This window comes from Oryzias latipes, chromosome 8 (genome assembly GCF_002234675.1).
Source record: "Oryzias latipes chromosome 8, ASM223467v1".
Lineage (NCBI taxonomy): Eukaryota > Metazoa > Chordata > Actinopteri > Beloniformes > Adrianichthyidae > Oryzias > Oryzias latipes.
This window is the reverse complement of record NC_019866.2, coordinates 17,596,943-17,611,813: the sequence shown is the minus strand read 5'-3', so window position 1 is coordinate 17,611,813 and position 14,871 is coordinate 17,596,943. Positions and strand designations below refer to the sequence as shown.

The 14,871-nt window shown below is 39.5% G+C and overlaps 1 protein-coding gene across 3 annotated transcripts in view; it reads right to left on the bottom strand.

Annotated features, from left to right (window-relative positions):
* rbbp6 (RB binding protein 6, ubiquitin ligase) overlaps positions 1-14,871 on the bottom strand; it is a 41,334-nt gene that overhangs the window by 11,379 nt on the left and 15,084 nt on the right. For 2 of the 3 annotated variants that reach the window (XM_023957705.1, XM_023957703.1), the window contains exons 7-16: positions 14,230-14,372; positions 11,311-11,483; positions 11,034-11,137; positions 10,773-10,925; positions 10,500-10,645; positions 9,939-10,026; positions 9,817-9,865; positions 9,410-9,452; positions 9,045-9,323; positions 8,203-8,274 (exon numbers count right to left, since the gene is read on the bottom strand). In XM_023957705.1, the coding sequence (XP_023813473.1) occupies positions 8,203-8,274; positions 9,045-9,323; positions 9,410-9,452; positions 9,817-9,865; positions 9,939-10,026; positions 10,500-10,645; positions 10,773-10,925; positions 11,034-11,137; positions 11,311-11,483; positions 14,230-14,372 (1,250 nt within the window). The remainder of the gene's footprint in view (positions 1-8,202; positions 8,275-9,044; positions 9,324-9,409; positions 9,453-9,816; positions 9,866-9,938; positions 10,027-10,499; positions 10,646-10,772; positions 10,926-11,033; positions 11,138-11,310; positions 11,484-14,229; positions 14,373-14,871) is intronic. The other variant, XM_023957704.1, reaches the window with a different exon arrangement.

Below are 14,871 nucleotides of genomic sequence, written 5' to 3'. Positions count from 1 at the left end.
CCACTTGACTAGTTAAGTGCGGGAGCGGACCATTTCTTTTCTAGTTTGTTTGTTACTTTTTTTGTTAAAGTCACTTCCCTCAGTTTATACTGGATAATTGCGGATGAGTCATTAGTTGGGAAATAAAATAAATAAAGTAAAATAACGAATAGCAATTATAAAAGACCGAAATATTAAAAATAGCCCCCCCCCACGACGATATCATCGTCCATCCCGATGGTTGACAGCAAACATCGTCAACGGCCAATATAAGGGACATCGCCCAACCCTAGGTCAAATACTGAAAATGAAGAAATTGGGAAGAAAACCTACCAAGAGAGAAAGCAATATGAAAACAAAGTTCAAGCATATGCTTCACGAATGGAAAAGACTGTACATTTCTCAAGAAGGGTTGTTGAAGCGCAAAACGGCAACATGTTCCCAAATTGTACTTCCAGAGCAGTACAATGGACAGGTTGATAAATATCTTCACACTGAAATGGGTGACCTGGGCGTAGACAGAGTTTTACACCTTGCCAGACAACGATTTTATTAGCCAAGAATGCAAACATGAGTTTGCATTCTTGACATTGAGTCTTCATAACACAAGTTTGCAAATATAACATTCAGAAGAAACCAGTCGTCCAAAGCAGAGCCCCCTTGTGTCACTTGCCAGCAACTGCACCATTTGAAATAATATCAATAGATCAGGGTTTTTCAACCTTTTTTGAACCAAGGCACACTTTATCCTTGACACACCAGCATCCAAACATTAAAAAAGGAGAAACTCTTTAGTCTGTATTGATGTACAGTCCCCCCCCCAGTCTTACATGCATTTTTGTGATACTTGTGGCAGAAAAGTTTAAAAACTGTTTGATGTGTGTTCGTTGTGGTTTTAAGACGTTTAACAGAGTAGACTCATTGTAGCACAGAGATGCTGTCACTTTAACACAATGCATCATGGGAGATGTAGTACAAAAACTGACGCTGATGGCAGACAGATTTGCGTCTCTGAGCTTCATTATTTTGTCCACTTGTTCCATGATCTGACACCGGTTTCTGCGGAAAGCTAAAGAGACAAGATTTAGCTGTTATTTTTGTTGGAACTGAGAGTCGGAACAAGGAAGTGAGGACGTTAACCACTTCTGATTGGTCAGACTGGTGACGTATGATTAGGGGTCCAAGAATGATTGGCAGAGACAGTTGAAAGAAAAGACTTTTTCGAAAGCAGAGCTGAAGTTGCGGCTAAACCGTCATTCTTATCAAAGTATCTTTTAAAGAATCAAATAAACAGAAAGAAAAAAGTATTTTATGATCTTTCATGTTCCTAACTCCTCTGTGTTTTATTAAGGCATGTTTGGAACACAGATCTGATATCTTAGCGAAGGTAAATGTTTTTAGATCGGGGAAAATGGGTAATTTCCCACAGCACACCTGACACACTACTGTGCCGCGGCACACCGGTTGAAAAACACTGTAAAAGGTTATCTGAATCTGGAAAAAAAACAGGGGAGGGCATGAGTACATTTTAGTAGGGGTGTGTGTATCTCGATACGCGCCCCGCGATACAATACATATCCCGATATTTTACCGAAACATATTTCCTGTTTTTTTAAAATGTGACTTTGAAAAAACTTAACCTGAATTTAATGCCTTCCACTGTAATAAAATGGTAAAATTCAGTTTATTTAATGATCACAATGTTGAGCACTGCAATTGTATCTCATATGTAACTTGCGTTTACCAAAGCCAAATTATAGTGCTTTTATTTTGGTAAGTTAAAATATAGAAAGGGAACAGTCAACATTGTCTGATTTGCAAAAAAATATATATATTTTTCAGTGTAAGAAAAAACAAATAATGAATGTTCCTTAACCAATAAGTTTCTTTTGGGGAAATAAAATGCTGTTTATTTTCAGCATTGGTTAATGTAGCTTCTCTAGTGCTTTTAAACAGTTCAGGAGCCTGAATGGTGCTTCAAAAATAAAGGGTGTGGTGGGGGGGACACACTGATTTTCTTCCAGAAACAATAAACTGTGATGACGAGGCAGCATGACAGAACGAAGGAAAGTTGCTTTAATGTGACAAAAAAAGGGGCTTTGTTTACATATCTGCTGCACCAGTTTGTTTCCCACACACGGAAGTAACTGGTAACGCTCCTCGCCACGATCTGACGATGTCGGCCTTTTTTCAGAGCGTTGTACACATCCCTTTGATCCAACAGGTCCCTAAATTAGAATATGTTGCTGGGAGGTTCTGCAGAACTTTGACCCGCTTCTTTGTCGATAGCATTTTAGCCGATACTAAGCGCATTAGCCGCTGCCGTGCTTCACTCGTATTTATCTGAGCCGCTAAAAAGCACAGCAATTCACGTTTTTATATCTTACTGGCATTAACATGGCTCAGAGTTTCTGTTTGGTATCCATTCCAGGTAAAAACGAAGTAGTTTATGTCTCATAACAACAGAACAAGCTGCCTCTGACCGCAGTCTTCCTGTTATTTTTTGCAGAGTAGAGCTGCTCAAAGAGGCTCCGTGTGCTCTGCTGCCGGAGGGTGAAGGGGACGACAAGAGTCAGACACTAAAGGACGCTCAGAAATAATTAAATAAATATCGTCCTGGCAGCATTTTGAATCGATAAAAGTATTGCCAAATGAAGTATTGCAATATATTGCCGAATCGATTTTTTCTTACACCCCTACATTTTCGTGATTGTGGACAATTTTACAAAATTTGCACAAGCCTACCCAACCTGAAACAAATCAGGCAAGACTGCAGCTGACAAGATTTTGAATCATTTTGCTTTAAAATTTGGATTTTCTGAAAAAATACTTAATGATCAAGGCAAAGAATTTGAAAACCAGCTATTCATGAAACTTCAAAAATTCACAGGTGTTAAAAACTTACAAATGACCCCTTACCACCCTCAGGGGAACCCAGCAGAAAGATTTAACCGAGCCTTATTAGCAATGTTGCGAACCTTGGATGAGGAAAAAAAAGGTGAACTGGAATGACTATGTAAACAAAGTCGTACATGCCTACAACTGCACTGTCAGCGAAGCCACAGGTTACACACCCTTTACTTGCTCTTCGGAAGAGACCCACGATTACCAATCGATTTATTCGTTGGATTGAAAGGCGAAGAAAGACATGTCTTACCACAAGAATATGCTCAGAAATTACAACAAGTGCAAGAAGCATATGATATTGCATCCAAAAAGAATTAAAGAAATACAACCAGGGGCAAAACATATTACGACCAAAAGAGACAAAGTCCAGTCCTTTCACTGGGCGACAGGGTTCTTGTGAGGAACATGTTGGATCGCAGAGGACCAGGAAAATTATGTTCATAATGGGAAAAACAAATATATGTAGTTGTGTCCCAAAAATGAGAAAACAGCCCAGTGTATGAAGTAAAACCCGAATGTGGCACAGGAAAGGGCAGAGTTCTTCGAAGAAACAAGCTAATGCCATGTAATGCTTTACCTCCGCAAAAACAAAGGCAAAACCCTGTGAGAAAAGAAACACAGACAAAGCCTAGAAAAAGACATCCAACTATTGAAAAAAGAGAAGAGGCATTAAGCTCAGATGGGAATTAGCTTCAAGAACAGTGTGTTGCAGATAGGCAAAAAAACTGTCACAAGGTCTGGGAAGTAGCGTGGGGCCAATCCCAGCGCTCCAGAGGTGGAGCAGCAGCCCAGATTTGGCACTGCAGCAACGGAGCACAGATGTATGCTGGGGCAGACTTCACCTGCTGCACTCTCAGCCCCTGTCACTGCAACGGAGCACAGGGTGGAGACTCTAGCAGAGGAGCCTGTGGACAGTAACAGAGCTGAAATTGATGTTCCAGATAAAGCACAAGAGACTCTGTGGACAGATCCCGCTTGTGCTCAAGAAAGAGACTGGACTGATAAAGCAGCCACGAATATCTCAGCGGGACAGACATCACAGAGAAACTCTAACCTAAGACACACTGGGTCATCCGACCAGTCGTGTGGTGGGGCTTCAGGGTCGGCAGGTCTATCCACTAGATGTTGATGCAGCCATGCTGCTGTATGGACACTACTGTGTGCCATGGTTACCACTGCTCACACTTGGACCCTGTGCTGTGTATTCTAGCCTAGTTCATAACAATGGAAAAATTGGACTCTTATGACTGTGGTACATCACAAATGACAAATGAACTGTTCTGATCATTCTATTAAGACCACTACATTGGAGTAATGTGTGGCATGTGTGAATTAGAGTGAAAATATTGTTATTTATTTACTGTCATGTTGTTTTTTTTGCTTTATGCTGTCGCACGAATGTTGTGGACACCATTCAATTAGCAGGGGAGGAATGTAGCGGTGTAAAAAAATGTGTGTGTTCCAGCCGCGTGCCTATTGCGGGCGGCAGTTGAAAATGCATTCTTTTCATTAGTTTGTTCTTTTGTTGCTGACTTGCTCTCCACTGTAAATAAATCGTTCTTTCTTCCTCAAGCCATGACTATTGACCGGCGTAACACTGCGATAATTGCAATGAACTTGTAAGTGGTGTTTATACTTTTCAAACGACGGGATTGTCGCCAGCATTTTATTTTTAAACTGAATGACATCTTGCCCATACACTTGGTGAGTCTGTGAAGGCGGATGTACATGAAAGGCAGAGGAGGAAGTGGTGTATTTGTCCACTAAGCAGAGGCAGGCAATACAGAGGTGGAAACAAAATAAAATGAAAGGGGCAAATTGCATTCTCTAGTGCTGCAAGATATGAGATACAAGATATATCTTTCCAGCAACTTGGTCTATTTTCTACTTAATTGTCCACTCTCTCTGCGTCTGTGTGTGAAGTTACCCCGTGGGTATTTCCTAACTTCTTCAATTAAGTTTTCATAATTTGCATTGTTAAAAAGACATTTTTCTGGACAGCGATTGCTCCGTCATTGCGTACTCTAATCGCTCAAAATACCTTCAGGTTAAATGACGTAATTTCCACCTGATTGCACTATGGATGTAAGATTCCAGTCATGGATGATCTTATCAGCAGATGTCCCAGCGATCGGGGCGGTTCCACTCCAATGGCCCTGCGACCAATGCCACTCAAGTGACTACAAATCCCTTTGAAGTCTAAACCAGCCCTTGCAACCCCTCACATCCTTAAGCTAACATTGCTGGTGCAGGAAAAAGGGCGAGCAATATTGGAGCAACCTAGCCATACAGTTTTGAGCCGGATACCAGTTCGGACGAGAAAAACAAAGACGTACATGGATCTACTAGTTTAAATTCGGATGAATCAGAATGAATTGGCCCAGAGAGTTTGTGCCCCAGAGATTTTTTACGTCAAAAATATGATCTTTTTCAAAATGACATTTTTGCATCTGCTCCTAATTCACAACGAAATACTCAGAAATGCAATTTTGAGCTTAATTTGCTTCATATTTATCCATCATTAGAAAATGCTACAAGAAAATGTTTAAAACACCAAAACACCATTAGCATTTGAGGGGTGTTTAAGTAGGTTTGATGCATCTATGTTTTCTGTATTTTTCAAATTAACTTATGACTGAATATCTTAACTAGGTTTCTTATATCTATGTTTTTTTTGTTGCTTAAACCAAAAAATCTCTGCAGTTGACACAATGTGCAATACTCAAGTAGACACTGCTTGTTTTGCTTTTGCTTTATCCATACTGTGTACTACACTCATTTTCTGTGCAATCTTTGACACTTCATTAAATGCCAGTATGTAAAACGACTACCAGTGAAAGTTTCTTTATTTCTTTTTTATTCTTTATTGGTTTTTATGCAGACATTTTTAGATTCAGTCTGATAAAAATAATGTTTTTTTTTACCTTTTCTTTAACATTTTGTAGATGTAAAGAACAATCTTGAAAAATATAATAAAAAAATTAAACAAAGTGGAATAAGTGGGGTACAACAAACATTTAGCTTTGAGCTTTAGTTCTGAGCTGGCTTCAATTTACTCCATTGGAATTGAAAATTTTCAGCTTTCAAATGTATTTGAAATGTAATTTTCTCCATACAACAAATTTCCTCCAAAGATGTGAGAATGGTTAGCATTCATGTCCCCGGAGTCTCCAGCATTTCATGGAGTCCTCAGCTGTTTGCTCTTTATGTGGGGACTGATAAATAACCTTGTTATATTTTTCAACCCAAGTTGTCTTCATTGTCTTGAACTTATTGAGGTACAAAGGGAAAGGCAGATTAATTTTTCGTGAAATCGACAGGTCCACCTGCAGTTTTGAGTACCATTTTTGTTTTAAACACAAGTCGAAACCATTACATTTAGAAACTTTCTTTGAGGGCAGCTTCTTATAAGCTTTTGTTGTAATTTCTATCAAGCCTCTCCCTTCCTGAGAGGCAAAACCTTTTTTTTCTCTATGTCTTTTATTGTATTTAGTTTTGCTGTCAAGTAAATGAACTATTTTATTCCCATAAGTCCCACTGCAGTTTTAATTTTCTTCTGAGTGGTTCAGATGGTTTGTAATTTATGCCTAGTATTTGAGTCTTGGAATTATTTAATTTATACCTTGATTTCCCTCCATAATCTTTTAGGATGTCCAAATTACTTCTTATTTTTCCCTTTTTTGGCAGAACAGAAATAATTGCTTCTTTCCATGATGGCGGAGTTTTGGCTTTTTTTGAGTGTCCGATTAAATGAATCTAATAATACAGGAGCAAATTCTTCTTTGAATAATTTGTACCATTCATTTGGGTAACTGTCATTCCCAGGGCTTTAATTACTTTTCAGTCCCCCTATAGCTTTATCGAGATCTTTTCTAGTGATGGGTGAGGTTAAAGTTATTTTTAATGGTTCCGATAGAGGGCAGATCTAAGTTAGCCAGACAGCCTGTTTTGTTTTTATTTTTTGGTTCAGACTAGCTATACAGAGTCTTATACTAATTGAGAAATATTTTTTTTAATTTTGTGCAGTTAATAAAGGATGTCTTTGGTGGATGAGACTCGGATTTTGTGAAATAAGTTCCTCATTTTATGTAATCTTAGGCGTTTCGCTAGAATTTTGGTTGCCCTGGAACCCGATTCGTAAAAAAGTTTGCTTTTGAATCAAATCAAACTTTATTTATATAGCACTTTTTATATAGAACATAACACAGAGTGCTTAACAACAAAACAAAAACATAAAACAGGCACAACAAAATAAAAATTCAAATAAACCCCCCATTCCCATCCCCACACCCAACCCACACAAAACCCCTAATGCCATTGATGATGGGGATAAACATTTGGGAAAGAGGCTGAGCACGGAAAAAGTTTGTTAGTGTAAAAATTAATATTTGGAACCTCGCTCTCTGCGAAATGCTGTATAGACAGCCAAATTCAGCATCACAGGCGGGGACCCAGCAACACCACTGCAAGGTGGTGATGCATGTTCCCATCTTGAGCCGCAGGGGCTGAACAGCAGCTGACTCAGAGGGAGAGAATGCAACTGAGGAGGCTCTGGAAATAAAAATCAAACTAAAAGTAAAAATAAAAGGTAACCATAATTGGTAAAAGACATAAATAATTAACAATAATTGCTAATCCAAATTTTTTCATATGTTTGGAGCAGCCCAAGTTATTCAAGTTATAAACTGACCAATCAGGTGGTGGGGGTGTGGCCTTCAAACAAGCTCACTCCTGATTGGAGAGAGTGGTTGCCATAGAAATGTAGATGGGCCAATCATGGCTTAGTGAAGACATCTGGTTCCAACATGGAGATGGACATGTCGCAGAAAAATGGGGACCGATTTGAATTTACTTGGTTGGAACTGGAAGCAAGACATTTTCTATGGGTGACGCGATTTGTCCAGTTATATATTGAACAGTCAAATTTTTAATGCCATTGCCAAAGCCAATGCTTTACCTTGCTCGGCTAAGCTGTTAGTTTTTGCCGTCAAGTTGCGTTTATCCTGAGTTTTCGGCACTCTTTCGTCCCATCTCCCATTTTTATAAATATCCCCTCAATTGGTAGTGCATTTGAGTTTACAAGCTGCTGTTACTAACTTTAAGTGAGCTATTTAGAATAATCATAATTTAAAGACCACTGGGAAGGTTTTTAAAATAGATATGGATATGAACAGAATGGAACTTTAATAATTAGATTTATGCTTGTTGATCCCACATTTGCTGTTCAGTTCATTTATATACACAAACAAATTCCCCACTATGGGATTAATTAAGTATCACATTATCTTTAAAAAAAAAGCAGTTTAAAAAAAATACCTGGATCTAGAGTGAGTGGATGAAAGGCCATAGGAATGGGACGTCTTGGGCTTGAAATGAGAAGGGGAATCCCTGTAAGGCATACAAATAGGAAGATATTTGATATTTAAAATAAAATATCAGTCATTATGACACGGAAAAACGTATTTAGGAACGTACCATAGCAAGATTGTATTCATTTTCATTATAGCTATATATGTGAAAAACAAAGATATACAGTAATCCCCCCGTATTCGCGGGGGTTACGTTCCTCACCCCCTTGCGAATAACGAAAATCCGCGAATAATTGACGCTGTTTTAAAACTCCCAAAGCCAGAGCCTCTGCAGAGTCAGAACCTTTTTCTGCCGTTTGGGTTCATTTCCAGAAGCTGGAGATGATGCAGGGCGTTTGGATGGCATCTTAAACGCGTAAACAATACTTTACAGTAAAGTACAGAGTAAATCGTTTTTCAAAATTCGCGGAATGAGCGCTGTTCTGTGCCTCAAGCTTGTGATGTCACGTCATCCGCGAATGGGCGGGGCGCGAATATTAAACCGCGAATGGGCGGAGGATTACTGTAGACAATACAGCTTGTTCTTTTTTTTGTATTTGTTTTTAATTTCTGCAGTAAGGGTTACAGTTTTTAAAATAACACCACACAAAAGTGTGTTTGATTCTTTAATGTAAAATAAAAAAAACTATGTATGAATGAATGGAAGTTAAGTTTATATTTGATTAGCTAAACATAGCTATCAAAAATAAACTTGTGAACAGTCTCAACAGCATGTTTAGCAATGATATATGACTTAAATTACATAAGCTATAATAATTCTCTGGAAAAATAGGAAATTCTTTTGCATACCTGTCTCTATCGTTTTTATGGTAACCGTACCATTTCTTGGGAATGGGGGCAGAAGAAGGGGCGTCCCCGGGGGGAAGTGTCCAGGTGGTCAGGGTTGGTTGGTAAGTGCTGTTAAGTTGGCCTGTTGGGATTGGTGTGTTGATGAGCGAGTTGGGGCAGAATGGTGAGAGAAAAGAGAAGGACGGCGAGGAAGATAAGGAGGAGTGGGAGTTTCTAGGCTGCTGGGAGTTGGATTCAGTCAAGCTTCCAGAGGAAGTACATGTGGAAGACAATGTATTGCTGGGGAAGGCAAAGGAAGAAAACAGCCATTTGAAATTTACATTAAAATATAACAGTTTTAATATGAATATCTGCACGTTTTGTACCCGTCCCAGGTAGAGGATGATCCAGACAATCCCACGACTGGATCTGTGCAACCAGAGAGAAAAAAAAACTTTTCTGACAAAACTTACAAAAGAATACACAGTACAAACCAAACCTTTGGACATTCAAATCAAGAGAATGCCAAGAGTGTGCAAAGCAGTAATCAAAGCAAAAAGGTGGCTACTATGTAGAACCTAGAACATGACATATTTTCAATTGTTTCACACTTTTTTGTTATTTATATAATTCTACATGTGTTAATTCATAGTTTTAAAGCCTCCAGTGTGAATCTACAATTTTCATAGTCATGAAAATAAAGAAAACTCTTTGAATGAGAAGGTGTGTCCAAACTTTTGGTCTGTACTGTATATATACACATTTCCTAAATATTAACGTTTCATTCCCTCACCTGAGGAGGAAAGCTTTTCTTTCACTTCAGACACTTGAGTTTGGCTGACCTGAACAAAAATTACATTCCATAAACTACAGAGTCGAAGTGTTTTTACATTTGTTCTGTATATATTTCCTCACCTCTGAAACCAGCTTTGACAGACTATCCACAGGTTCTTTGTCGAGGGAAACAGTGGATGAGTTGTTGTGCATCTTTCCTTCAGTCTCACTTAGTAAACAAAACAAATGTCATGGAGAAAACAACAGCCTAATCACCCAAGAAATCTCAACCAGGTGAAAGTCAGCTCTGTGAACTGTAGAGTTAGAATGTACATGATGATGTTATTTATGGTACATCCATAAATAACAGTACTTTTGGGTGTTTCCTACTGAAAATAACAAGTAAAAACTGGTCGTTATATCTACATGAAGCTATAGTCACATACAGTATGCCTGTATGATCTAAAAAAGTTTCCAGTGGTCTGTTAGTTATGGTTATAAAGTTTTTAGCCAAAACCTAAGAGCCAGTGTTATTTTTTAATATATTTTTTCTGCAGAGCAGCAGTAGTTCATTCACCTTTAAGTTGTAGGTGCCTTTGTTTACACTTTTCCTGCTAGCTTACAGCTTTCAGCAGGTGTATCATGAAATATTAATAAGGATAGGTTAGTTACAGTGTATGTGTGTTTCATATGTTAGCTTACATTCTAGCTGTCAAGAGGCTTTGTGCTGACAGAGAAGATTTAGATGAGCCACTACCCCCGGCGAGATCTGTTGCTACAGGCAGGACGACGTCAGAAGCGCGACATGATGGTCGCTTTGAAGCTGTCTGATGGTTCAGTTGAGAATCCTGTAGAGGAGATTCAACAATGGTTGTTGAACCGTTCTCTGTCTTTATTTATGGATATTTAAAACAACAGCATCATAAACAATTCAAAATCAAATGCAGTTTGCAACACTACTGTCAAAAGCTTTACCTGTTGCATGTGCTGTGGCTGTAGAAGCTTTTTTAGAGTGAGAGGGGGCAGGGCAGGACCAGGTAATGGAGTTAAATTCTGAGGCGTGGTGATGGCAGGCTTTTTCCTCAAGCTGTTTCCACCCACTCGCTCTTTCTTAAAATTGTTAACAGCCTGAGTTTGAAAGAACATAAAAGGAATTTCTGTTCATTTTATTTTTACACTTTTATCAGACTATAGAGCGCAAACTATTTAAAAAATAAAATAAAAACGTAATCTTACCTGTCTGAGAAATTTATTGGCTGTCAGGCTGTCTGGGGAAACAGAGGATTGACCACACGTGGGGCAAACATGATCATCCGAGTCAAGTAATGTGGTTCGAATGCCTGAAAGAGATGGAAGACACTAGGACTATGACATAAAAACACTATATTTTATGTTAAATAAAGCAGTACAAGTCGGAGCTGTAATCATTCATTGTTTAATCATTCAAAGGATGGAACGTATTGGTCAATGCACACCCAATTTTTAGTAAATGTTTTGTAAATGTTAAGCTCACAGTCATCACAGTAGCTGTTTCTACAGCAGTGTATGACCACGGCATCATCCAGCAGGTCGCGGCATATGAGGCAAAGAAGTTCATCAGGGACCGGATCATCCTCGCTTTCAGACTTGGGCTGCTTCTGCGGTAAAAATGGAGGCCTTTCCTTCTTGCCGATGGCGTACGCCTCACTATAGACATGTAACAAAGAGATATTTATCAACTTTTGAGACACAGTTAACAAAAAATTTGTTTTTTTTAAGTAAAAAATAATAATTTGAATCTTGATAAAGATTTGATTTGCAAACTCATGACAACGGACCCTGTTAAGAAAGTGAAGTTTGAAGTCTGCAACCATTTATTAATTAACTGGTTTATTTTAAGCCAATTCAGCTATTAAAAAAAAAGGCAATGAAAAGAAAACTTATTGTAAAATCTATTTAACATGGTAATTCATAAAATGATTTGAGAATAAAAAAACAAAAATTTTACTATATCTTTTTGACATAATATTTGCTCCTGATTCTAAATAGACATAATTGTACTTAAAGATACAGTGTACACACACACAAAACACATCTAATCCATCAATCTGTTTCTTTGATGCTACGGTTACGTATACAACTGCAACAGTGCAATGGGGAGGCATCAGCAGCATCTCCAAGATCAGCTGCCGCCACCCGCTTTTTTTGAAAATCGTTGGTATGATCATGAATTCATACGTCGGCAGTTGGTCAGGGATGATGCCTTTAAGAAATAGGGTGACAGCTGGGCGGCGGCAGCCCTGTTTGAACAATGTAAATGTCTCAAAATGGCGACGATCATAGTAAGTGCCACCGGCAGCCAGGGGTATTTTAAAAAGCAGGCCATTCTGCACCACAACTCGGATTTTGAGCGATGCATCCTTGGGGGAGGAGCAACTTGGCAGTGGTTGGGCCCTCCCGGGGTGGCGGGGGGGGGCTGCTCTTCTGATTGGGCTGGAGCTTGCACTCTCTGTCCCCATATGCCTCCCTACTCTCTGGCATTGGGGGCCCCTGTGGCGATCCTGATGGCCCTGGCGGTGGATGTGATTGCTCGGCAGGCGGTTGTTCTCTATCTGCTACTGTGCGGGAGTTGGGGCTTTCTGGCTGCCGCTGCTGCTACGGCGAGGGCCTTGATGTGGGGTTGGCTGAGCACTCTGGCTCCTTCTTTTTACACTCCGTCATCCAACTCATAAAAATGAAAACAATTACTCGAGCACAGGTGCTATCTCACCTTGCACAAATAGTAGTCTGAGTGCATAAGTATGTGTGTGTGAATGTTCGTTTTGTTGTTTACATGTTGACATGTTTGTGAGTGAACACTTTTGGAGCCATCAGGTGTGTTTGTAACATTTGAATGTGTTTGTGGATAGGCCCCGCCCCTTCTAGATTTGTATTACATCTAAACCTAACCGTAATGATTATAAACATCCAGCAACTAGTTGCTTTATGCTGCTTCATGGTTTACCCCCCCCCCCCCTTTTCTTTTCTGTCTGGTCCAACAAAAAACTGTTACAAATACAATTAAGATGAATAAAGTTTAGCCGAAATTACAGAAGGGGTTTATTCAAATATACATCTGGTGTGTCAGAAGATTCATAACCCCCTGTTGTAAAAGCAAAATATGTCCAACACAAGAGACCTTCAGCTCTCATCTGTTTGTACAGCTGTTGGACAGGACCAGTTAGAAAAAAAAAACAAAGACAAATGCCACCACGCGGCCAACCGTTCATTTTGCTGAAATCTTGCATTAAGATTGCTGTGCGGTGGCCTCATAGCATATGTGACCGTAGTCTAACCCACTATATCCCTTTTGGGTCTGGGACTGCCAGAGCCTGTCCCAGCTACTGTTAGGCAAAGCCGAGGTACACCCTGGACAGGTTGCCAGTCTGTCGCTGATAGGGTTGTGCCGATGATACCATCGTCCAATGTGATGCCACGCCCCTGCCACGCTGCGAGTCGACACTATAAGCCGCAGTTACATGTGCAAAATATCTTGATCGGATCAATGGTCGGATTACAATTCAACTGTGTACATGGGCCCAAAAAAACGTTTTCCGATTGTAACAAACGTTCACATGGGTCACACTTTTGGTCGGAATAAATCATTCGCACATGCACAGTAGTGTTTGAACTGTCAATAGAGTTTGATTACTTGCTTGAACTGGATCGGGAAGAATTTATATAATTCCAGCACAATAATGTTTTTCGTTACTTTTTTTTTTTTTAACAAAGTTGCCCAATTCTGTTTTTCAGCACCTATTTAAAGTTAATATTATTACCACTGATTTGCAGATTTTGCCAACATTTGCACAAGTGAATAAATATGTTATTTAAAAAAATACACTTCTTAAAGTTATCCACAATGTAGGTATGAAAAAAACTTTTTTGGTCGATAAATAGGAAGAATACAGTATGTTTTATTTTAACTAGTTAGCAAAGAGAAGTTCATTCATTCACCTTCTAAACCTATTTTGCTCCTTTCGAGGTCATGGGGATGCCAGAGACTATCCCGGCCACTCGTGGACGAAGGCAGGGGACATCCTAGACAAGTCGTCAGTCTGTCGCAGGGGCACAAATCACTCACCCATGCACATTCACAGTCACACCTATGGACAATTTAGAGTAACCAATTAACCTATGAAGCATGTTTTAGTGGGAAGAAGCCCGGAGACCCCGGAATGCCCGGAGAAAACCCATGCATGCACAGGGAGAATATGCAAACTCCACACAGAGAGGTCTCCATCTGTGTTCTGTTTCAGGTTCCTCAGCTGGGACTTGAACCGGGGGACATTGTTACTGTGAGGCAAGAGTGCTAACCCCTGTACCGCTGTGCAGCAGCAGACAGAATTAACTTTTCAAATGATGGTACCCAGAAAATAAAAAATGAACAGCACAACATTACACGTATACTCACGCATCAATAGCAGGAATTGCGTAGCGCCCACAGTTGGTTACCATGACACCTTTGATGTTGGGATCATCCACCTCAACCATGAAAGAGCGAGGAATTCCTGTGCTCTTCTTCAGTCTCTGAGGAGCTTCAAAGTGTTTGTCCTGCTGGCAACAACAAAACTCTTTATGTGCAAACAAAAAAAAAGAACAGTTACCATTAAAAAGCCAATTCCTCTCTAAATTAACATTTAATACACAAGAATTTCAAAAGTTAGTATTGTGTATAGAACAGTGGAGGAAGCATCATGGTTTGGAACTGCTGTTTTTAAGAGTGCAACCAAAGGATATACAGTCAGGACCATAAATATTTGGACAGAGACACATTCTTTCTAATTTAGTTTCAGTACATTACCACAGTGAATTTTAAATAAAACAACTCAGATGCCATTGCAGTGCAGACTTTCAGCTTTTGTTCCATGGCCTGAACAAAAAGATTGCATAAAATGTGAAAAACTGAAGCATTTCTTAAACACAATCCCTTCATTTCATGGGCTCGTAAGTAATCGGACAATTGATTTCCATGCTATTGCATGGGCAGGTGTGGGCAATTCCCTTGTTATGTCATTATGAGTGAAGCAGATAAAAAGGCCTGGAGTTGATTAGA